The sequence below is a fragment of the Tiliqua scincoides genome, chromosome 1 (genome assembly GCF_035046505.1).
Source record: "Tiliqua scincoides isolate rTilSci1 chromosome 1, rTilSci1.hap2, whole genome shotgun sequence".
In the NCBI taxonomy this organism is placed as follows: Eukaryota; Metazoa; Chordata; class Lepidosauria; order Squamata; family Scincidae; genus Tiliqua; species Tiliqua scincoides.
This window is the reverse complement of record NC_089821.1, coordinates 219,291,728-219,315,957: the sequence shown is the minus strand read 5'-3', so window position 1 is coordinate 219,315,957 and position 24,230 is coordinate 219,291,728. Positions and strand designations below refer to the sequence as shown.

Here is a 24,230-nt window from a genome sequence, read left to right as displayed (position 1 = left end):
GCTTATGCCTTTTGAGAAGTACAACACAAATACATAGGAAGGCAAGAAATATACTGATGAACAAATTTCACACACAAGCCCCTTATTTGTATAAATATTTATGATCAATTTAAGGACTTAATTTGCTAGAAAGTTACAGATCCCCATGTTCCAAACGATCTTGTTACTCACATGGCTTTTAACTGCCTCTTTCATTCTTCTCTTCCCAAACAGTTTGTCTGTTAAAGATGCTGTGCCTGAAACTTCTAGGTCATCAGGACTAACTCAAAGTTTGGCAAAAAGAAATCCTCAAAGAACCAGTTACGAAGAGTTTGACACAAAAAGTGAATATACAAATGCTGAAAAAGTGGTGCTGTGAAAAAAGTGCTTAAAAATTTTCTATACACTTTGCAATAATTTCATAAATTGCTTCTACATGCAAGATAGATCTTATTACATTTGGTGTAACATTTATACATTCTTTACAATTTGTACATATATTTCAGTGGCTGCATCTTAACACTTTATGGAATTTGAACGACGCACAATTAAGAGAAAAAACAAAGAAAGCATGTAGAAAAAGATAACAGAATATGACAGTGAAGAGCATGTGGGAGGGGTTTACATTCTGGGACATTTTTTAACAGAACTCTATATTATGCAGCCAGACCCAGATTCTGTCTTTATTATTCTTAAAGTTATCACAAGCACATAAATGACAATAGCATAGAAATAATCAGAACTTAGAGAATGCACCCGTCACACAGAATGGCTTGGTGGGAAAAGTAATATATTTAAATTGCTTATCTCTAAAGCAAATATTCATTCTAGTGAAACTGTATTTGGCACTGCGGTCTGTTTGTGGCACAGTGTCTATCTTACTTCATTTTGGCCAACTTCCTATAGTTCAGGCCTCTAGTGACCTAATGTCGCCTTACAAAAATTATCTAATACCCATGCTCTCTTCATAACCTTTCAAGCACAGCTTCATTTTGAAATAGCTGTTTCTTATTTCCCTAGGATATGAAGTGATAGCTATATGGAAGCAACAGACCTGTATGGCTCAGTTGTACATAAAGGAGTAGAAATATTGGATGGAGTATTTTCCAGATGTTTGGAATTGCTATCTCCAATTCTTCTTTGTTATATAGCCAGGAAGGGAAATCTAGCCTTCAACTCTTGAGGCATTTGTGATACAAGAATAGGATATTTAAAGGCTCTTAAGAAAAATATATGCATCAGCAATTTTATTACAGACACTCTATGCCACAGCTATGCTAGAGAGCATGGCTCTCAACAGGATACACTTGCTTTACAACATCAGGATAAAAAATGCAATGTGCTTATTGTCAGACAGCTACACATCTAGAGATCTTTATTTTGACCTTTTATTTTTCCTTGAAAGAGTATCTAATTGGATGATATCAAATATGTCTGAAGAGATCCGGATTATGAACCTTTTTTTAACTCCTGACAACAAACCATTTCACCACTTGAATCCCTACCACCTAAAGCACTTTCCAGTTTTGTTCAGATAAACAGATAGAATGAGAAAACATTTAGGGTAAAAATGTACATAAATATCCAAGGCATTTAGGTTAACAAAGTAAACATCTGAAATTTCACTTTTTTGCATCCCATATTTTAAAAGGCTTTTTGGATGGCAAAGACAATTACATCTTTCTATTTGCACCATGTCCCCCCCTCCTCTGCTGAAGTCAAAAAAGCACTTTGGAGTTGTTCTTCATTATCTGTCCCTGTATCTACATCACTGGAAAGCGACTGAGAGCCTGCCTCAGCTTTTGTGCAATCTGAAAAAAACAAGCACTATTCATGAAAGACATGACTATGTTCTGATATTCAGAATTATACAGTTTTACTTTTACACATCATAGGAGGGGGAATTTTGAATGTATTCCTTTATTTAAAAAAAGGAAAATATGAGAACTGATTGAAGTACAACCAGTAAGGTACATTAATTCTGCACATTTAATGTTCAAAATGTTGACCTAAAATTTCATAAAACACAGGCACATGCATGTAGATCAGCATAAGAAATTGCTTCTTTGCACTGAATAAACCTATTCCCTACCTAAATGGGGTGGACCTGCTTGCTTGTGTTTTGGCTGGGCACTAGACCCCTTAACTGCAGAGCAGCTGAAGAGGGACAAAGGTTTTCAAATAGGTAACTAGTCAATTCACAAACCACTCTCCAACTAACAGGACACATAACTGTACACATGGAAAGCAAACTCAGAAACCTTAATTCGGCAATACTTGTGGGTAGGTAAAGCTATCTTCTTAAGTGAATTTGTCACAAGACCTGGCTTGTGACTTCTGCACACATTCTGTCCCGCTTGCTGTCAGGGATATTACATTCATATAAAATTGCATTTCCCAGGTCAAGTGTTACCTTCCTACAGTGTCGGGGGGGGGGGGGAAGAGAAGGAAAAAAGAGAAGTGCAAGGATCAGAGACAGACCCTTGATTGTATATGTATCTGCTCACAGAAATATTATCCAATGGGCCTACAAGAGAGATGCTTTACAAAACAAAGTGCTCTTTTGTCTAATGTCCACTATACCTCCTCCCATTTTATATTTCCTTTAAATCTTTAATGGCTCTCTCTCAGGCCGAAAAGAAGAAAGTGAACATTAAACTGAAATGTCTTCAATTTTGGTGGTACAGACAGAATGAAGTTTGAGAATTAAGTGGAATAACTGCAAACAGCGTAATCATTATCTTTTCTATGAAAGAAATGAAAGAATTGCTAATGAATTGCCAAGTGCAACTCATTGTGCAACTGTGCCAAAAAGCAAGTGGCAGCTGCAAAGTCTTGTTATGCAAAGTGTGTGGCACAGGAAGGATTAACAGTGCACAATAGTTTTTCCTTTTCTCCTTAGAAAATGCCATTTCTTAAGTGTATGTTTTAAAAATAAATGTGTTACTACAGGTTGTTTCTGTAATAAACATGGTCAAGGTCTCTCACTCTTAATCCTTCATTGTCCATGTTCTTGTTAAGTATGCAATGTAAAATGTGAGCACAGAAACCAGCACCTAGCTTGCCATTTATAGAAGGATTGCATGGGACAAAGAAGCTCAGATACATTGCAACTTACTGTTTCATAGAACTGTGCTTGCTGCTCCAAGTACAAACGGATAACGCTATTGTAATCATAAATCCGGTTACTGTGGAAATGATTCATTTCAGCTGTAAATCAAAGCAAGGACACATGCATATTAGACTCACAAAAAGGAATCATTTACATTTGTTACAGAGGAACACAAAAAGGTCAGATTGACTTGTTACTGGCATGCTTGCCATCACAAAACCCATTACCTTCCACCCTACCATGCAAAACACTCTCCTGTCAGCATCTCTGAAGAGGTGAAGACTGGCAGGAGGAATTTTCAGGTGTTAAGGTGGGAAATGTGTAAAGAAATACCTATGATCTTAACATATGGAATCCATTCCCACGTTGCAGTGCAGTTTTGGACTAGTCAAACTACTGCAGAAATGCATGAATTGGAAATGATTTCTGGTACAACTATATTGTAATCTTTGCACTCTGTACTCAAAATTAAGACTAATTCACAAGTGTTTTGCTTTCTATCAAATTTTTCTTTGTCCAAATCTGTCAACTCCTGAAATGTATTCATTTCTAGACTTCATATTTATTCCATCTACCTCTCTTGCACATGCACAACTCCTTGTACAGGTCACATGTTATTAAATGTGTGGAGACAAGCACTTGAAATAGTATGGTGTGAAAAATGGAATTCATAATGAAAAGTTTAGAAGGGAGAAAATCTACTTTATATGAGTGAACAACAGCATACAGAAGCAGTACAGAAGGATACATTTGTAATTGCTCAACTTAAGCTTTGAAAAGGAAATCTTGATTCACACTCCTATATATGGGAAATAAACAGAAACACATACTTCAGCAGTATTTCCAGTTAGGAAACGTGGAATACACCGGTGGGACCTCTATACCCATGGATTCCGCATCTGTGATTTGCCGCATCACAAATGCCAAACCCCTGGATTCTCCCCCCCGCCAGACCTCCCAGATGAAACCAGAACCTTGTTCCAGTAACGTCTTGGAGAGGCCGCATGAGGTGGCGGCAGCGGCAGCATCCCCGACGCTTGGACTGGCTCCAGAGCTTCGGTGCCAAGACGGCTCTGAAAATTGTGGATTTCATTATTGGCAATTTTCAGTATCCACAGGGGGTCTAGGAATGGAACCCCCGCAGACAGAGGCTCCACCTGTATATGAAGCTGTGGTGCATCTAGATCCAGGTAGACCACAGCTTCTAGGTCAGTGCTATCTGACTGGTGGAAACACTCCATGCTGGAATCTTGGAGAGTCTCGCAAGCCTATCTGAAGATAGCAAGCCTACCTGAAGAGATTGAATGCAGGACTTCAGCAAAACCAGTAATTACGACTAAAAATTAAAGACTGCACAACTATGCAGTCTTTAATAAAAATCAAAGACTCTGCATAAAGACTGCATCCAGCTTTTACTGGATGAAGAACGTATACAAAAATCAAGTGGGAGTGTAAAAAGGGGTGGGGTGAATTTTATAGCTCCAAGTCAATGGGACTTAAAGGTCAATTAACAAATCTAAATTTTTGACACTGATCTGCAAATTCTCCAGATTTTCAAAGTAAAACCCATTTTAATACAATTCACTACAACGTACCCACTGAGGCCATCACTACAATACTATATAAAGTTTCCAAACTCAATTTAGATAGATGACAGAAAAATGAAGTTGCCTACATAGATATGACAACCAACGTCTTTATCTCTGAACAGCAAAAGGAGCAGAGGAGCAAATAGCCCTGCCTATTGCCTTAATATGAGTAATTCTAGTTTTGTTCCAGAGCAATATTAGCTAGTTTTCATTATCTTCCAGTATGCTCCTCATCCTTATATTTTGTTTATATTCATATTTTTACCATTTCCTTTCACTATTTCTCCTTATCGATTATCAAGGTAAACATGCCACTTAATGCCAAGTACCCTTTACCTTGTAGTGCATACGACATGGTGCTTACACGCTTCAGCATGTTTTGCTTGTCCTGTGGGGTAATTTTGCTGGTAGCAACTAGTTTATCACTTTCCTTCACTTTTTCAACTGCTCCCTGTTAAGACAAATTCCACATAGTTTGAGGGCACATGATACAGCCACTTTGCTGAAGCCAAGCAGGTCTCAGTCTGGTTAGTACCTAGATCTCTCATGTACACCACCTTGAGTTCCAGGATGGAAAAAGGTGGGAATATAAGAGTAACAAATGGAAAAACAACAAAATAACCAATATTTTGGGCAGGAGGTCTGGTCGAGAGGGTAGAGCCTTCATTTGCCTGAAGATTAACATCCACAAGGTCACCAGTTCGAGGCCACTGGCACCATGCGACCTTGAAGCAGCTGACAAGCTGCAGCTGAGCTGTTCCATCTGCTCGGAGCGTGGGAGGATGGAGGCCAGAATGTTAAACCAGATCGGAGTGTAACACCTTGAATGTAGTGGTTCTTGAAAGAAAGAACCTTCTTTAAATTTGTAAAAATCCCTGCGTGGATTTAATAAGCCTGCCTATGTAAACCGCCTTGAATAAAGTCTTGAATAAAGACCAAGAAAGACGGTATATAAATACTGTATATTATATATATTATTATTATATTTTGAGCAAACTGAGCAAATATTTTTTGATTAGTCAGAATGCCCATATTACTCGTCATATGTTATATGGACTAATTGCTTTAGTTGTATTTTAAATGTTTTGTTGCAAACCTGTTTCTTCTTAATTGATGCTCATTGTTTACATGAAAATATTATTTTGTGACACTCATCTGAAAAACGATGTGTGTGCATACACACCCACCCGCCTGCTTGCCAGAGGTAAATCACTAGCATTGAAATTCACCAATTCACTGAAGTATCTTCAGGTTCCTGAGTTTTTCTTTACGTGGGAATCAGTTTCAAAGTTCACCTTATCACCATGAGTGGGTATATATGGATTCTGGAGAACAGTCGGCAGAATTTATTCACTCCAACAGCTCCAAAAACTAGAGTATAAAAAGGCTCAATACCTCACCTTGTGAGCCCCTATGATATCCGGGAAGCAACCAAGAAACCCTTTGTATTCATGATTGGTTTCCATCAGAAAATGCAGGTCCTTCTTTGGCTGATAAAGAAAAACACAGTCAGTACCATTCCATACTAACTCCACATCTAAAATCCTAAGAGAATGTATATTAAATAAAAGGCAGCCCCTAAATCTTGAGCATCCAAACGTGATAAAAGCAGAAGTATATCTGGGTCTGTATAGAGGCAACAATGTTTTAAAAAAACACTGCATGTGTATAGACTTTGTCATGGGATATCTCAACTGGAAAAAACCATTCTAAGTAAAAGTCTGTCCCACTTCCTCTCTCCCACCAAGAGAGTTATACCCATATTCTGTTTTTGCTGTTAAACATAGTTAAACATATGTTAAACATAGTCCTGTTTTTGCTAATATTCACAACAGGTTCATAATCACTTGTAGTAGTTTAAGGCATTTCCTGCTTTCTGATATTACAGCATAAATACCTGCTCTGCAACAAGAGTAGCAATTTCTTCATATGTTTTACCGGCTTCTGTTATTGCATCATTGAGGTCAGATTCCCCTAAAAATAAAAAATGAGTTCTTTTCAAGTCAAAATGAATAGTTCAAGCAAATTTATAAACACAGTTTTCCCCAATATGAATACTTATATTTTAAAACAGTCATTGTCACTTTATTAATATATCACTTCTCTGCATACACTGTGCTTAAGTTGTTCATAACAAGTAAAAAAAGGGCAAACATACATATCTCCCTAACAAACAATTCAATAAATCATTTCAAAAGGACACCGTTGTTTCAGAATTAAACCATCTCAAATTTTAAAAAAAATCTACATACACGTCATAAAAATATTTACTAAAGGAGATTTGTATCCCTCCTTGATACATTAAAAATGGAAAGATCAAAATTAAACAATGCACTAAATCCATACAAGGGCCAACATTTTGCTTTGGAACACTTTGGAAAACGAAGCATACAGTAAGAACCTAGACTCACAGCTGCTAGAGCAGCCATTTTTAGCCACTGTACCATGGTACACTGGTGTGCCGTGAATAGTCCCCAGGGTTTGGTGGAGGGTTACTTATTAATAGGACCATAGGGGATATGAGCCTCCTACCTACAACATGGTGTGCCTTGTCAATTGTCCAAAAACTGATGCTGTGCCTTGACAATTTTAGTACCTTGTCAATGTGCCATGAGACAAAAAAGGCTGAAAATCACTATGCTAGAGGAACACTAGAGGAGGCGACAGAATGCCAACAGGAAGCAGAGTCTAACATTCTCGGTGTTGTCTAATTGCCATGTGCTTCCTGTTAGTGTTCTCACTGTCGCCTCCTCTATCAGCTATGAGTTATGACAGCTTCTTGCTGTCTGCTTCCTTTTTGAAAGTGTTCCAAAGCAAAGAAGTAAAAGACACCTTCTGCAAAATGTATGAAAATGAAGGGGGATGAATAATGAGTGTGACGGGGGAATTTTGAGTAGGGTTTGCTACTATCTGTTTTGGGTAACCATGGTAGCAGCAGGAATGTACCCCCTGCAGATATGGGGGGACATCTGTATAAGCAAATTCAAATACATAATTCATGTACGTATTTTTTCATATAAGCATTTAAGAGCTGGTTTATCTATGTCCTAACATTCAAACCAACCAATAAGGAGAAATACTTCAACAAAAACACTGAGAAAATTAAATTTTAATCCTAGCAAAATTATGACCAGAAGTAGCATGACAACATTAACAGTGCAATCCTATCCTGTGCTAAAACAGGAAAGCCAAGAGGCTTGTGCTGTATCCAGCGCAGGATATGGGCCCAAAGCGGCTCAGCCAGAGGTAAAGGGAAACTTGGAAAAAGACACTGGACCTCTAAAAGAAGTGACAATTTTATAGCGCAAACCTGAGCTGCAATTGGACCAGCACAAGTCCCAGGTAAGGCACCCTGGCCCCTATGGGTCTCCTTGGATTTGCACTACCTCCTGAGGTGGCACAAGTCCAAGGAGAGAGGAGCAGCTTCAAGCCGCACCAAACTCCCCGGGAACAGTGGTTGGAATCTGGCATAACTGCCAGGTCCCAGCCCCGCTCCCCGTCTGCCCTGGAACACCTCCCTCCCACCTCCTCCCTGCCCACCCCAGAGTCTTGTGTCGGCCCAGCTCAGTTGACATAAGACTCAGAGCCTCCATCGGTGCAGTGGCTTATTCCATTCTCCGCAGGCCAGTGCGCCTCTGCCTTGCCGACTCCGAGGAGGCGCAAGCATGCCTTACTAAACACCTGAGACCCTCCTGGGCTGACACAAGGGACCTGCGCTGGCCCAACTGCAGCTCAGGTTCGCGCTGTAAAATTATCACTTCTTTTAGAGGTCCAGTGTCTTTTTCTAAATCATGCATGTTTAGATACTTCTGCTAGATAAAACAAAAAGTTTGTTTTTCTGGCAAACTAAAAACTGTATTTGAATAAAAAACAGGATTCATGCAATCAGATTCCATCCATGTTTTGTTTATGATGGGCCACAATGTTTTTGATTGCACTCTTTCAAGTGCAGGTCACTTTAGTGTGTGAACACAGTCTAAACACATCTACATTAGAGAACATATTGCTAGTATTCATTTCTCTACTTAAAAACCATAATCTTAATACCTGATCCTTACAAAGAGAAGGATTACAACTTCTTAAAATGCAGCTTGAACATAATTTGGCAAACATCGCAACCCAAAATGATTATTTTGAGTTTGATGCTTAAGTTCCCATTTTTCAGAACAAAATAGTTAGAGGAAAATACCTTGATAACCACTGGTACTGAAAACCAGCGCTAAATTTTGTAAAGCTTTTCCTATTTTCTGATATTCCTTCGGTAATGCTGAAAGAAAAAAATTTAAGATTAAAAGCCACTGAAACTACACAGTAAATAGTAAGCACACACTAAATAGGAAGTACTAGATACTACTTAAGGACATATCAATATGGCAGACAGCAAGTGTGTACTAAGCCCCCTGTCCACTAACTTTCACATCCTGTCTGCTTGTTGTGCTTCTCTAGGCAGCTTGTGTTTATCTGCTCTGATCAGTGTGCCTACATAATTCTTGCAAGTGATTTCAGCTGCTTAGTCCTTGCACCACCAATATCTCTTACACCACTGAGGATCCAATGCAGGTCCAAGGTGTCATGGCTCCTCCCAGTATTTCAGCTGCCACAATGTCATTAGGACCTTTCAAATGACAGCTGATTGCATAAGAATCTTATGAATACATAAGATTACAATTCTGGGCCCCATAGCTTAGAACACCTCTTGATGTAACTAGATGTTGCTAGCATGAAATGGACATAGCCACCAGGTGAGTAACTGTTGCACCAGAACCTGGAATTGTTGCACAGATACCAAGGGCCCACTCTACAACCCACTCACTCTGAAAAAACAATGGTTTGTCTCCACTCAATATCCATCTTTTAAATGAATTTAATTTTTTTCGCATAACGTCCGCATCTAACTGCACTGAAATGTAGGACACTGCTATTCTACTGCAATTTCAGACAACTGCCTATTTTCCAACTGAATAAAATATAATGTACATTTACTTGTGCAATCCCTGAACATTTTTTGTTCAAAAAATTCTGCTGGTTACTTATGAAGCAAGGAAACATCTAATGAAGTAAACATTTAATGAAGCAGGTTTTACAGATTTCATATTCTATATGAACTTGTGCAGTATTCATAAAATGAATATAATCAAGCAGGCCTGCATTTTTGCTATAAGGGAGGTACGATGCAGAATTCACATACAAATAGTAAAAAACCGTCAAGTCTCACAATATAAAATACATATGCAACACTTACGTCCTGTACAACGTTTCCAGTGCTCATGACCCACTGTCAGCAACTCCTTAACTCCATCATCCATGGCTTTGGTGAACCTACCAACTGCATCACATTTTTGTTCACTGTGTAACAAAACACACACACCTACTTAGGTACATCGTTTTATTTATTTACTGTACCTAGATTTTTCTGGCTTTAACAATTCCTAAAATAGCAGACTATAAATTTGCAGACCTTGTCCTTGATACAGCTCACCATGTTTTACAAATTCTAAAACTAGAGCATTTTATGCACTTTTATGCACCTTGCACTTACCCAAATTGTAAAAAATATCTGGGAGACAAAATAACGCTGACATGAAACTCAGCAGCTAGCAACCTTTAAATTGAACTACTAAAGTTCAGTTGTGTTCCCTGGGTCAATGCAACCACAAAGCTGTCTTAACCTAGTGCATTAGTCCTATCTATGTGCCCAACGCCACTGCCCCAAGTCTCCTTGTTTAATAGTTCCGTGTAACATCATCACATCAGTAAGTGAAAGTGGTTTGCAAGTTTTAAATAAGATCCGGTTATTTTAACAGTACAAATGCAATTGTTTAATAATGGATCAACTGCGCTGCCAGGCCCCAGAAGCACCTGGGGCCAGATGAATTCACAGAGGGTGGCATCCACGTGCGCTGTCACTCCTCACTTTCAGATGTGCAGCCCTTGCCACCAAAAATGGCTCCATTTGGAGTTGTACAGAGTCGAGGGCAGACCAGCCGATTTCATGGCCTGAAGTGAGTGCCATCAGACACCTCCAGCAGAGGTGATGGAAAACTGCCACTCTTCTGCAGGAGTCCATGTACCTCCCCCTATAACTCAGCTACATCACTCTAATGGATTAAAGCCAGGGAAGGAATTAATGTGAGAGAAGAAAATATGCAAGCCCACAGTCTGCCTTGAATCTTAGTAGCCCTGATCTTTTATCAGTGGTTAAAAGCCTGTCAGCAATACTCCTGCACTGGCCAAAGACTATACTATTCAGACATAAACACAGATCAGCAGTGTCACTCCTGGTCCTTTGTGATTTTAGAAGAGTTTTAATATTTGAGGTAATTTTCAGTCAGATCTTGCTAAGCTACAAGGTCACAATGTTCACCTAAGCTTCATTCAGCAATGTAGAAGAGTTTGGATACAAAGCAAAAGCCTATTTTACATCTTTTCCTCAGATATCAGCATATTTGTAATACATTGAATTGGAACAATCTGACATCTTACATTTCTATCATATCCAAGTCAGGAGCCTCTGGTTCCATTGTAGAAAAGATCATAACACCCACAATCTCATCTTTTTCTGCCTTCCGTTTACCTGTTTTCCATTCCTAGGAACGAGAGCAAGTGTGGCAACATGAGAAACATTCTTTCGCAGTGAAATGCTGAACAGCCATGTTCCATGTTGATATTTTGTTGGCTCCACCCTCTCCTTTAGAGCAGACCCCTTCCTCCCTCCAACTGACAGCTGCTGTTTGGCTAATAATCAAGCGTGACTGAAGTCACAATTCAGAAAGCCACATGGCTAGTATCATATGCATGGTAGGGTTTAAATTATTTTTAGACCTAAGATTTCTAGTCGCATATTACTTGCTTTTAAAACTTGTATAAGTTCTCCAATGGTTTTTGATGCTGTTATTTGAAAGAGGAGAAAAAAGCTTAAAACCCTACAGCAAGAGCACAAGACTTTACATATAACTGAAGAGGATCTTTGAATTATGGCTATCTATGTCAACATCTATTCCAACAGTACATACAGACATTGCCAGCCACCAGCACTGTTAGACCTAGGAAAAGTTAGATATAATGTTACCCAACACACTTTTCAAGCTGCGACTTAAGTAAGCATTAGTGTCCATGGCAAACTCCTTCTGCAACCAAGCGTAACACTTCCTAGAAAAGTCTGCTTGCCATGTCAACAGAATGCTCATTTTATGCTTGTTTTCAACTACACACCAAAACCTACTAAGTCATGGCAAAACAGAGTATTTACTATTACATGGGAGGAAGACCTTTCGCTACATTGCATAGTTCAGAAAGAATTTTAGAGATTTCTATCAAGTAAGAAGGTTGATTCATCCATTCTTCCCTTTTAGATGTCCAAAAGTATTTTTTTTTAAAAAAGGGATGTGTTACCTTTTCATCACGGAAACTAAGGAATTGCTGAAAAACTTCACTTTCTGAAATAACTGGATGACGACACATCCTGGTCATCCAGCCTTGCAGCCTCTCCATTCGCATTTTGATGAATTCTTCCTCAAAACGCCCTATAACACAATGAGCAACAGTCAGAAACATATTTAAACACATCTGCACCCTCCCCCAACAGGTCATTTTCAGATACACGTATGGTAAATTATTGAATATATCCTGGCAGCTGATGGCTTGCTTTGAGAAGTACCGGTTAAGGGCATTCTCAATAGCAAGGAAATCTACTGCTAGATCACTACCAAGACAGGTCTTCCTTTGTACCCTGCTTTTAAACTTTAGATGGTTGCTATTTTCAAATCAGATTGATAAGTCTGCAACTTTAACAACTAAAGGGTAGGTATTTTAGCCTTTGCCTTTTTATTGTTGTGTTTTACAATTGTTGGTTTTTGAAATAATTATTTTCTGCTTTATTGTTTTTGGTTTTATTACTTTGAACACTTTGGGCTATAAAGTGGTTTAGAAACATAAGAACAAAAACAATTAAAATATAAGGCACTATTTGTTTTACATATGCTAAAAATTAAAATTAAACACTGAAAATGCAATTCCTAATGAAGAATGTACCGGTTCTAAAATACTCAAGAGCAAACTGATTTTCACTGATGCATTTAACAAAGTCAGAAGGCAATAAGGATCCTTATTAGAAATTCAAATCTTTCTTCAATTTCACATCAAAGAAATAAAAAAGAATTATCTTTGACCCTGAATCAACAACTACTCTCAATGGACTAAAAACTCAGTCCATTCTGTTCTCTTCCAAGTTCATGCATGCCTTTTAGAAAATACTGGTGGAATTCTAAGCCTGAAGCTAGCCAAGGGAAAATTAAATCACTTCCTCAGTTTTCAGTTTCCTTGGCATCCATCCTAGTATTTGCATCAATGCTCAATTTTCTTCCCATACAGAACACTATTGCATTTTCAGCAGTGCACAGAGTTACATGGCTGGCTGTGTGCCCAATTCCTTATTGCTGGCTATCTTTAAGTTAACTGTTTCGAAGAGGGGACCCAAACATTCAGCTGCCAGGGCCACATCACTGACTTCTGCTTTATGGTGAACTTTAACAGATCGTTTGTAGAATACGTACATAAAAATTTTGACAATAGGAGAAGAATATTTACAAGTTTGTTAATTTATCATCACTAGTGGAGGGGCATGTAGCTATAATGTGGTAAGCTCTCATGCTTGAGGAGGCAGGTAGAGAACACTAGAAAAAGACATGCAGAATAAAAGGCCCCCTCTTTGCCCTACTTCAAGAAGGTCTACGATTTCTGCAATATAGTATTCAAATATTACACACTGAATTAATTTACTCGGGTACAAAAAACCTTAAAGTTCATAAAACTTTGAGTAAAACAAATTTTAAAGTACTTTTAGCAATGTCACTAAACAGCCCAAACATACAGTGAAATCAATGAAAAAACTAACCTAGAAATCATCACAGTGGTGTGAACACAAAGGTGAAAACACTTTTAAGGAAGTATAGCAAATATATACTTTTGGATTAAAATATATTACTTTTGAGCAAACCAGCAACTGTATACTCTTTGGTCTGTATTTTCATTTTCTAAGCTTTAAAGTGATAATATCACAACAGCCAAATAAAAGTTGAAATTTTTCCCACTTCCACAGCAACCTCAATCCATTAATGTTAATTAGGAATTCTATTTTCATGGAAAATAAAGAGAAAACACCAAGTAAATTTAAAAAATCAAAGGCTGAATAATTACCTGTAACCTGTTTGTCTGGAAGGCATGGAATTGGAATGGCTGATCCAAACTTGATTAAGAGCCGCTCATACAACCAGTCAAAGTGTTTATATCTGTGGTTGACAGATCGATTAGTGTTCTGTAAAAGACAAAATCCTTGCTCATTACTGCTCTAAAATGCATACTTACTACAATGTTTGTACTGCTCAATGCGATATTCAGACCACTCTGCTTACTGGAGACATTGAGAGGTCATCTGATGAAATGTCTCTGGTACGCACTTACTGTACATGTAAGCTGATATTCGATGTAGCTCTTCAGACCATACATTTTTGAACCTTTTTTTGGATCAGCCACAATGCAGTCAAAGGTAGAGGTAGGATAAACCCACATTGGACCATAATCGCCAATCTACAGAACAAAAAATAGTTGTAAACTGTACATATGCTACACAACAACTTACCTAAAATATGAACTCAGATCCTCACAGCCAGCAGTTCTATCTCAAAGCCACTATGCTTGCAAGTGTCAAAACTGAAAGGATGCATCAACAAGCCTGGTGCAGCAAAAAAATCCAACGGAGCTCTATGCGCTAAATTTCAGCCAGCATCAGGTACTCAGTGCATACTTTGCAAACAGACTTTCAGGGTCTTCCAGAGATATCTGTTCTCTCATTTATGAATCTGAGTAATGCAGTTAGCATGCAACATAATTCCAGCTCACACAGCACAAAAAGGTGTAAAATATACAGAAACTTGAGAGAAACCGTTGGATGCTGAACAAATAATGAAGTTTAGTCCACGATTACAGAAAACAATGCAAATACAGTAAATTAAGGGTTTGATTTCAGGGAACTGTACTGGCACTCCCCATAAACTCAACAGATATGCAAGTTATCCAGTATGGGTAAGACCCAGCAGATTTTTCCATTCAAGCAATGCTTACTGGGGCACATATTGTTAACACCTAATGGGGGTATTTAAAGTATTTATACAAATGTCTCATGTAGTTGCCACAGACAGATATTTTAAAAAAAGACAACTTACAATTACAGGAATTTTCTCTTTGGGTTTTACTAGCTGCTTTGCCAACAGATATTGTTCCAGTCCAGGTTTTGCAAATCCAGGAAATCTGATCAAAGAAATAAAATGACTGAGTCCTTTTTTCAGAGGTTCTTTGACAGATTCAGAGCTGCCAGCCATTATCTTAGACACATGGCCTTTCTAACAAGGTCAATGCAGCTACTACCAAGCAAAATGCCAAAATGATCTATTACTGACTGATCAAAAACTATACTAGCCGTGTATAAATCTGTATGTATAATTCAAACCATCTCTGGTTGGCTGAACTAAATACGAACAAGGATGTCAGAGGAACAGTTGGTACCAACTGCCACAATAACACCATCCAAATGCCTCTGAATTCTCTTCTGGCAGTTGATAAACTGACAGCTATATTCTCATTCAGTCCATGTGACATTCTCAATTGAGCAACCCACTCCATTTCTGTAAGCGTTCAGTAAGACTTTCACCTCGTCACTGCCTAATCAACTCATATTCCCTGATCACACTTCAAGCTGTTTTTAACTTTCTAGAGTTTAAAAAGCAGGTCTCAGTGCAGTGTTGGATAGAAGGAGGCTGCTGTTAAAGCTCTCTGTCTCCTCTCTCTCTTTATAATAGCCCCACTGTACAGGCAGCCTGTTAAGAAAATTGCTGCAATCAACTCAAGCCTATCAAACAAAAGGCAAAAGACAATGACTAGCCAACTATTTCAAACAATTCAATGCTCTATTTGAACAAGTGTTCTGTGCCACCCATGAGACGTCAACATTTTAGTCTAGGTTTTCCACATGATAGATGATTAATCTATTTCAAATGCATTATTTTTGTTTGAAAATGAAATCTTGTTTTTCTTCTCCTTCAAATAAAGAATTCTGAATTTAAACCCCTTTCATAACCAACCAACTGCATTATCTTTATGCTTCACACTTTGCATCCTGTTTAATACACGACCAAAGAAAATTTGTATTTACACAACCAAAGAAAATTTGTATTTAGACCATGACTGTTCCCTTCAAAAATTTCCCTTTAACTTCTATTTTTCCATCCCATTCAGTGCTACAAGTTTTACTTGTTCAGGGGTATTTTCATAGCACCCCCACGGCTGTTCCCACGTTGAAGCCCTGCTGGATCTGTGGGCTCTGTCTCTTTATAACCAAGGTATGGTGCAGGTGTCGATTTTGGGTCATCCCAGTCATCATCCCAATCGTCATCATCTGCAGCCGCTGACAGAAAGGGCAAACGGATTAGCTACACACGTGCATACTCCCTGAAAAGCAGAAAAAGAAACTTGCCTTCTTCAAAAACTCTTCCTAGGCTAAATAAGTTTTTAGAACGCTTGTCTTACCAGATACTTAGAGTCATCTGCTTAAGTTCCATTGCTCATTTAAAAATGCCTGACTGCAACATTCACATAGAGCTACCAAACAACCTACAGTGCAAAACATACCATTTGAAGAGAAAAGCATATATTTAGGAGACCCCAGACAAACATACGTCCCTCAGTGTCTAACCATTAACAGAACCTGTTGCTTGTTCAAGAGCATTTATCTTGTTTTTGCAAAATTCTAAAAAGTATCAAAGAAAATTCTCTTTTAAATTATGCTTATCTTGAATTCCTCTCTTACCCACTTTACAACAACTCATTCCAGGTAGACAAACACAGCTCACCTGGGCCTTGATATGCCTGTGGGTGACCAAATGCTGCTGTCTCCCAGTTGTTTGCAGCATTATTTTTCTGCTTATTCTCAGTTTTTCCTGCCCAGCCATCAGCAGCTGCTGCATTGTCCCAACTTGACCAGGGGTCATTTGCATTGGCAGCCTATGTTAAAAAATAAGAGGGTAGGGGAATGAGTGGGAAAAGGAGAATACCCATATTTTTAGGTAACAGCATAAGGAGTAAAATTAGATCTTTTAGGTTACATACTCTAGCCACTGCAACAGCTATTTTTGAACCTATTAGAACCAATCCATTAGCAAATGAGACATGTACTTAACAGCAACTAATGGGAACCAAATCACCTGCAAAAAGAATTACTTGGCTGCCAATGAAAACCTCATCCATCTGAGGCTGCTTTATGTTCCTATAGAGGAGAACTTCCATTGCCTAACATTCTTAACGGGTTCATTATGGGTTACAAGTCATAGTAGGTATGTGCAAGCTCTTGGTTTTAGAGGCAGGCTGCCTCTGATTGCCAGATGCAGGGGAGGGCACCGGGACGCAGATTGTGTCTGTTGTCTTGTGTGGTCCCTGGGGCATTTGGTGGGCCACTGTGAGATACAGGAAGCTGGACTAGATGGGCCTTTGGCCTGATCCAGCAGGGCTCTTCTTATGTTCTTATTCTGACCCATCTATACCAGAAGACTGGATAGTATTAGAGAGCCTTCATGCCAAAATTTCAACAAAGCAGCAGTGTCCCATTTTGAAAATATTTCCTAAATGCAGGATGGATGACATCTATAAACGTACTTTAAGTTGTGATAATACCCTCAGCAAGTGACTCAAGGAGTCAGTGAGACCCAAGAGTCTTTGTAGCTTTGTTGGTCTTGGGAATTTCTGTTGCTCCTTCACATACTGGAATCCACTGGGGATTTCCAGTAGCAGTAGGAATTCATATCCAGGTTACCAAATGCAAGCTTTATTTACTATTACGAAGTGTGTGTGCGAGTATGCCTGTGAACACACATAACAGGCAATTATGTTTTAATTACCCCAAAAGAATGAACAACAAGCAGCTTGGGTCATCCTCAACCTATCTCTCAACCTACAAAGTCCAAGATAACCAACCTCAAAGTTCTACATTTAGTATTTTTTAAAAAGGAATATTCAAACAAGTAAGAGAAAAGTTTATCTCATTTATTAAAAGGGGGGAGGGATACACATAAGCAGGCAAGGTCTTCACAGGTACTTTACCTAGTAGGCACACATGGAAAATGAAACTCAACTGCAGACTGTATTCTTGTTAAAAATCCAGCAAAACGATTTTCAAATTGATGTGCATGTATCAATGTGTGCAGCTAAGTTCAGTTAACAGAAATAAAATATATGCTATGCCTGTACATTTGTGGTATATGCCACATTCCATTCTTGCAAAAGAGCTTCCAAAATTCTAATGCTGGATCAATTTAAGATTCTGTTTATTCTCATGAGATAAATTTCATAATTTCTATAAAGTGCCTGATTTATTCCAGTCACATCATTTGATCTTAATGAAACACAGGCAAGGTAAGAGAGGACATGTCGTTTAGTGCAGCATTATGGTACAATTCATGAGTGAGGTCCCTTCTTACATTATGTTAGCAATGTATGAGCTGCTACTGCACAAGGTGACCTCGAGCCTCTTGCACTACTTCACACAGAAACAGCCACAGTATAGCAACTACTATGCTCCCTGTCTAAATAGGGGAGTCAGACTCGTTGTACCCACAGAAGATGTCTGTAAATGCTTTTTTGAAAAAAAAAAAAACGTTAAGAGATACACTTGTGCATTCATTTAACCATTTTGTACCCAGGTAAAAATTAGTTTAGATAACTAGTATAAACAAAAACAATTATTCTTAACAGTTAATAAAATATAAGGTATAATAGTCATTGTCATGATTCTTGATAAGCCTAATGTAGACAAGGCAACATTTATTAGAATCAGCAGCTCACTGAACGGTGTCAAAGGCAACCTTTACTTTTTCAGAAAGTAGAAGTCAATTAAGAACATACTGTATAAAGAACACCAAATCAGGAAAAAAAAAAGGAAGCTGACAGTAAAGGTTCAAAAATGAGAAGGAGGAGCACATTGCTAAAAATATCAAGGCAGAACAAAGAAAACATAATTGCATACATCAGGAGTGGGAAGTCTGCCCAGGAAGCAGCAGGATTGTTAGATAGTAAGGGAGTAAAAGGGAAGCTTAAAGAGGATCTGGAGAATGCTGAGCTGTTGGCATCCTTCAGTCTCAGAAGACTATGGTATCGCGCTCTGAATGGTGGTTCTGGAACAGTGTCCTCTCCAGTGCGCGAAGCCTGGGTAAAGTAGATATGGAGGATAGACTGTTTCCCATGCAGCAAATCCCCCCTCTCCACGTCGCTGAAATGGTCCAATGGAAAGGCAGAAGCCAATACGGTTGGTTCCAGCGGCGTCGCAGGAGTTGCCAGAACGTGACTGTGTTCAGCCATGAACTGCCTCAGGGACTCCGGCTCCGGATTTTGCCTCAAGGTTGACTCCTGAAGCCTTTTCCATAACTGGATGTAGCCACAAGGCAGTGGAGGTTTGGGATCAGAGATTTCCTTCTCTCAGATGAGCTGCCTTCCCAGGTGGCTGTTTAGTCGCCTCTTACTACAAGTACAGCCAAACTGAGGGCCTATTCTTATCCCCAGCCCCCAGGGGATTGGAGAATGCACAGAAGCTGAAAACATTCTTGGTAACCATCTTCACTACAGAAGACACAGCACAGAGTTTCCTGGGATTGAGTATGAAGAATTGAATCCAACAGATGATGTTCTATCTAGAGGCAGCTGGTAGAAATAAGATGCTGCAGTAGATGGGCCTGGAGCCTGACCCAGCAGGGCTTTCCTTATGTACTTACTAATAGCCTGATCCTAGTTGGAAGCAGGTGCTTATGCCCAAGTAACTGCGCATAGGATTGTATTCCAAGTTTAAATATAAAAATATGCTGCTGAATGAATGAATGAATGAATAAACCTTTATTAGGCATAGATAAAGAAATCATAAAAGCAAACATAATCAGTCCTAATCCCGTTTATCAAAAATGGAGTTAAGATACTAAATTACTAATAATACATTTACAGTTCAGCATAAAATATCAATATTTTGGCAAATTACATTTAGAAGGCTTAGAAATCACCAAAAGTAAAAATTTAGAAACTCCCTCTAGCACATCTGGAGAGCAGTCATTTAGGAAACAATTCAGTTTTGCCTCATCCAAAAGCCCATTCATTTTGCTGAGAAGTGGAGTCATATAAGTGTGGAGGGATCTAGTGTGCCGAGGACAATAAAAAAGAATGTGTATGATTGATTCAACATTTCCCAAATTACAAGGGCAGAGGCGTTCTTTATATGGTATTTGCCTACATCTGCCTTCTGTGACCTTGGATGGAAACACATTGAATCTTGCCAAGGAGATTGCACGACGTTCAGAAGGGTTGATCAGAATACTCAGATAAGGAGCCATTTGCCCATACTTAAGCGGGATAGAGAAATTAAGAGGGGAGCAAATTCTAGAAGCAAGTTCAAAGAGGTTTTGTGCCTCAATGTCTAGCATTCTTTGCTTTACCCTTTGATAAACTCCAGGGAACGGATAGAAACTTAAAGAATCCAATGCAAAATCAATTGATTCAATATTCAATTTAATTTGGCTATACCATTTAAAAGAATCAGACTCAGATAACATTCTGGATAGGAGACTGCCTGGTTTCACATTATAATGTAACTGGAGCCAATAGGGAATGGTTAAAAGCCATGCTCTTGCTACTAAGAGCGATTGTCCGGTCTCCAAACATAATGCAGAGTATGGTACAGATTTAGGTAAACCCAAGATAGCCCTCAAAAATTTAGCTTGGATACCCTCACGGGTGTGATTTATAGCGCTAATCCAGATAGGGCACCCGTATAGGAGCTGTGCCGATACCTTGGAATTAAATACCTTGAGAGCAGCTGGTATATAACGATTGCCCTGACTAAAAAAGAATTGATTGGTGCTCTGCAAAGTGACACCGGCCCAGTTTGTAACCAATTTTTGATGAGTACCCCAGCAAAGTTTGTAGTGGAAGTGAATTCCAAGGTATTTAAAGCTTTTGACCTGTTCTAGTTTCTCCCCTCCAATAGACCAAGTGCCTGGGCTCCATGATTTTGAAAAGACCATAACTTTGGTTTTCTGAGAATTTATTTTCAAGCAAGCCACATTCAGGGAAATATTTTCTTTTCATTTGTTTGCTCTCAGCAAGCTTGCAAACATCCCTGTTAGCAATGTGGGGGGGGGGGGAAGACAGTGTTTGTTCTTCAGTTGCATCCCAGCTCCATCCACTGAGTGTTACTAGATCCATTTGATCAAGGTCTGCTTTGTGCCCATCTAGCTGAGTTAGGCATTTTCCATCAGCCTTCTTGTACCTTTACTATCTCCTCCTCCTTGTTTTAATTACTTCTTGTTTGAACTTGTTTGGGGCATTTGGTGGGCCGCTGTGAGATACAGGAAGCTGGACTAGATGGGCCTATGGCCTGATCCAGTGGGGCTGTTCTTATGTTCTTATGAACTTTTAATAAGTTAGTTATATTTTGACTCTGCCTGCTTAGCCCATGACCATAGTTAATTCAGTAACTTGTCATGTCTCTTTGCCCAGCAAATGTTATTGTGAATTTGATTTTCAATAAGAATCCCTAGGGCTCAGTGATCTCATGGGAGATGGGTTTTTCCCCACACATCCTCTCCCCTTCCTGGTCTCTGTAGCCTGGGATGGTGGCAGCAGTTAAAAGCTACCAAGTTTCTCACCTATTCAGCTGCTGATCCACTAAAGCAGTGGTTCCCAAACTTATCTCCTGGGGCAGGAGGTCTGGTCTAGAGGGTAGAGCCTCCGCTAGCCCGAAGATAACATCAGAAGGTCGCCCGTTTGAGACACCGGCAGCTCCCTGAAAGGCTAAGAATGGCGAGACCTTGAAGCAGCTGACAAGCTGAGCTAAGTGCTTCCACCTGCTCTTGGTGTGAGCAAGAAGCGTCTTGGCTGCCCTCCATGTGAGAGATGGAGCTACTTGTCAGCCTGCGTGGGAGAACTGGAGGCCAGAAATGAGACCAAAACCAGGAAGATCCATTCTGAAATGTTGTTGGTTCTTGAAAGAGAGAACCTCTATGATTGTAAAAATCCCCTCGAGGGATTTAGAAATGCCTGCCTATGTAAACCGCCTTGAATAAAGTCAGAGGAGTAATCCGATGACCAGAAAGGCGGTATATAAATACCTAGTTATTATATTATTATTATTATTATTATCTCTGCCCATGATGCCCTGTTATAGTGCTGCCATTGTGCAAAATTTTGCACGATCTTAGGCCAGGAAGAAGAGGCTGTGTGAAGGAAATCACTACACTAAAGTGCAGGAAGGGGTACACACTAACCACAAATGCTACTTCACTTGAACAGCCTGTCTTCTCCCCGGGTTCTTTTCACATTAAAAGAGACAACAGGTCCATACCCAATACTGCCTATTCTAACTTACAGTGCTTCCACAAAATTGCTGGAAAAAAGGTTCAGTTTCTGCAAACAGCAAATAAGACGGACTTATTCCCCTCTCAAAATGAGTAAAAAAAGTGTTTGAACAGAGACACATATAACCGAAATAGATAGAAACTTACTATACTTTAATGATTTTTACAGTAGTGCATCATTACTGGCAGGATTCAAACAAGTTTTATTTCTTAAGAATCCATGTTGGAGGAGGGGCTCATGGAAGTAGCCTGCCTCCTGTAAATCCAACTTAAACTTTTGCAGCGCTGTGGAACATGAAAGGAACTGCTCAGTAACCCAAGAGGAAGCCTACTCCTTGCATTGAAAGATTACTTCTAGAAGGAAACAATTATCTTCAAACAGCATAGGGCTGTTATGATGCTCTAGTTAATTTCTCCAGTTTTCCAAAGCTATAGAACCTTAGTGTATTTTAAACTAACACAAGAAAAAGAGAATCTGTTGGTAACCCAAGGTTCATTTTCAAGTTCTCACTTTCCTTACAGATGTAAAAGCGACATCTCCTACGATTCACATTCTAATCTACACAAAATAGAATGTCTTTTAAAACTAAGTGAACAATTTCCTTAATAATCTCTAGGAAAATCCCATTAGTTCTGTGCATCTTCACACAATACCAAGAGTGTAACAATGACTGAATTTACACATTCTGACAAATGTAGGCAGAGCAGAGTTGAGCACAGCTGCTGCCCTATATTTTTCTGCTGTTACTACCATTGTAGGAAGCAAAATTATAAGTGATTTGCAAAATAGAGCAGGAAAAGATGAAGTTATAACCCCTTTTGGGCAAGCTTTTAAAATTTATTTTACCTTTCTTGTAGAAGGAGTTGAAGGTGGAGATTGAGTAAAGATTTCCAAAATAGTTGTATGAGTGGCAGATGCCAGATCATCCACCTTAAAAATAAGAGGCACTCAGTGAAGGAAGAAAAAGAAAGAGAAGGAGAACCTACAGTATATAGAGTCCAGTAGCAAACAACTTCTTTCAGGCAAGGCAAAGTGCTAAAACAGAAGCATGCCATTCAACTCATGCATATAAACACAGATTATTTTCTGAAGGTAGTAAGACTTTGCCCTCTCAGGTACATTCAAACTACACTACAATATACAGCTTCTAGGTGTTGTGCATAAAACACAAAAGAAGACGCTTCCCCAAAAAATACACTGCAAAAACCATGCAAGCAAATACAGGACACGGTTTCTGAAAGTCAAGCAACACCTTCCATTATAAAATAATCACACAAGAAATGCTTCCTAACATTTGTAGCCTTTATACTGTAATCACACCATTCCTAAAAGTCCAATATGACAGCATTTTGTTGCACAAGCTACTGAATTTCTTCAGTACTCTCATTCAACAGAAGCAATAATGTATTTTTATGGTTTATGGTTACTACACAAAAGTTCATCCACCCATTCTATTAGAAGCATTATGAGGATTTGAGACTAAAAACATGTGTTCAGAGAATATGAACAAAGCCTTTGTCCACATGCAATGTAATGATTAAAACAGCATACTACTGTATTTTGCTGAGGAGATTAATGAAAATATACAGATGATGCCTAAAAGTGGTTTAACAACCAAGACGCTAGGCTTGACTTACAACTGCTGAGTAACTTGCCTGGATTATGTCTTGCCTCAGCACTTCTAGGAAAGCTAATAAGAATTAAAGTGCTTTATAATAGTTTGTATTCTGACATAACTGTACTCGGGTAGCCACTGCATATTGTCGGAGCATGTTTACACTAGAAGCAATAGACCACCATTGTTTTCCTATGAGTTCAAAAGGCAATCTTTCAAAGAACATTTTTAGACAGTAATATTTTTAGAATACCAAGAATTCATTGCTATTTACTAGTTATTGTACAATCTGTGAGTCAACTAGGCTTGGCATAGACAAAATGATTAGCCTCATCTACTGCTAGCTACAGCGTGTTGTCTTAAACCTCAGTTAAGTTCTCAAGAGGACACATGCCATAGTTTATAGCTTGCTGAATAATGATTTCTTTCTGGGGGCGTCTGAAGGGAGACACCAGCAAAGTGTTTATCATCTTGTTTATCACATTGATGTGGCTCA

At 38.9% G+C, this 24,230-nt stretch overlaps 1 protein-coding gene across 2 annotated transcripts in view; it reads right to left on the bottom strand.

The window, feature by feature from the left end:
• Nucleotides 1-82: 82 nt before the first annotated feature.
• Nucleotides 83-24,230, bottom strand: part of SNX9 (sorting nexin 9) — a 56,838-nt gene continuing 32,690 nt past the window's right edge. The window contains exons 5-19 of one of the 2 annotated variants that reach the window (XM_066616137.1): nucleotides 22,966-23,049; nucleotides 16,584-16,734; nucleotides 15,985-16,138; nucleotides 14,901-14,985; nucleotides 14,140-14,265; nucleotides 13,876-13,993; nucleotides 12,073-12,203; nucleotides 11,164-11,267; nucleotides 9,923-10,026; nucleotides 8,870-8,947; nucleotides 6,578-6,654; nucleotides 6,081-6,170; nucleotides 5,017-5,131; nucleotides 3,098-3,189; nucleotides 83-1,790 (exon numbers count right to left, since the gene is read on the bottom strand). In XM_066616137.1, the coding sequence (XP_066472234.1) occupies nucleotides 1,743-1,790; nucleotides 3,098-3,189; nucleotides 5,017-5,131; nucleotides 6,081-6,170; nucleotides 6,578-6,654; nucleotides 8,870-8,947; nucleotides 9,923-10,026; nucleotides 11,164-11,267; nucleotides 12,073-12,203; nucleotides 13,876-13,993; nucleotides 14,140-14,265; nucleotides 14,901-14,985; nucleotides 15,985-16,138; nucleotides 16,584-16,734; nucleotides 22,966-23,049 (1,557 nt within the window). In that variant the 3' untranslated portion in view covers nucleotides 83-1,742. The remainder of the gene's footprint in view (nucleotides 1,791-3,097; nucleotides 3,190-5,016; nucleotides 5,132-6,080; nucleotides 6,171-6,577; nucleotides 6,655-8,869; nucleotides 8,948-9,922; nucleotides 10,027-11,163; nucleotides 11,268-12,072; nucleotides 12,204-13,875; nucleotides 13,994-14,139; nucleotides 14,266-14,900; nucleotides 14,986-15,984; nucleotides 16,139-16,583; nucleotides 16,735-22,965; nucleotides 23,050-24,230) is intronic. The other variant, XM_066616145.1, reaches the window with a different exon arrangement.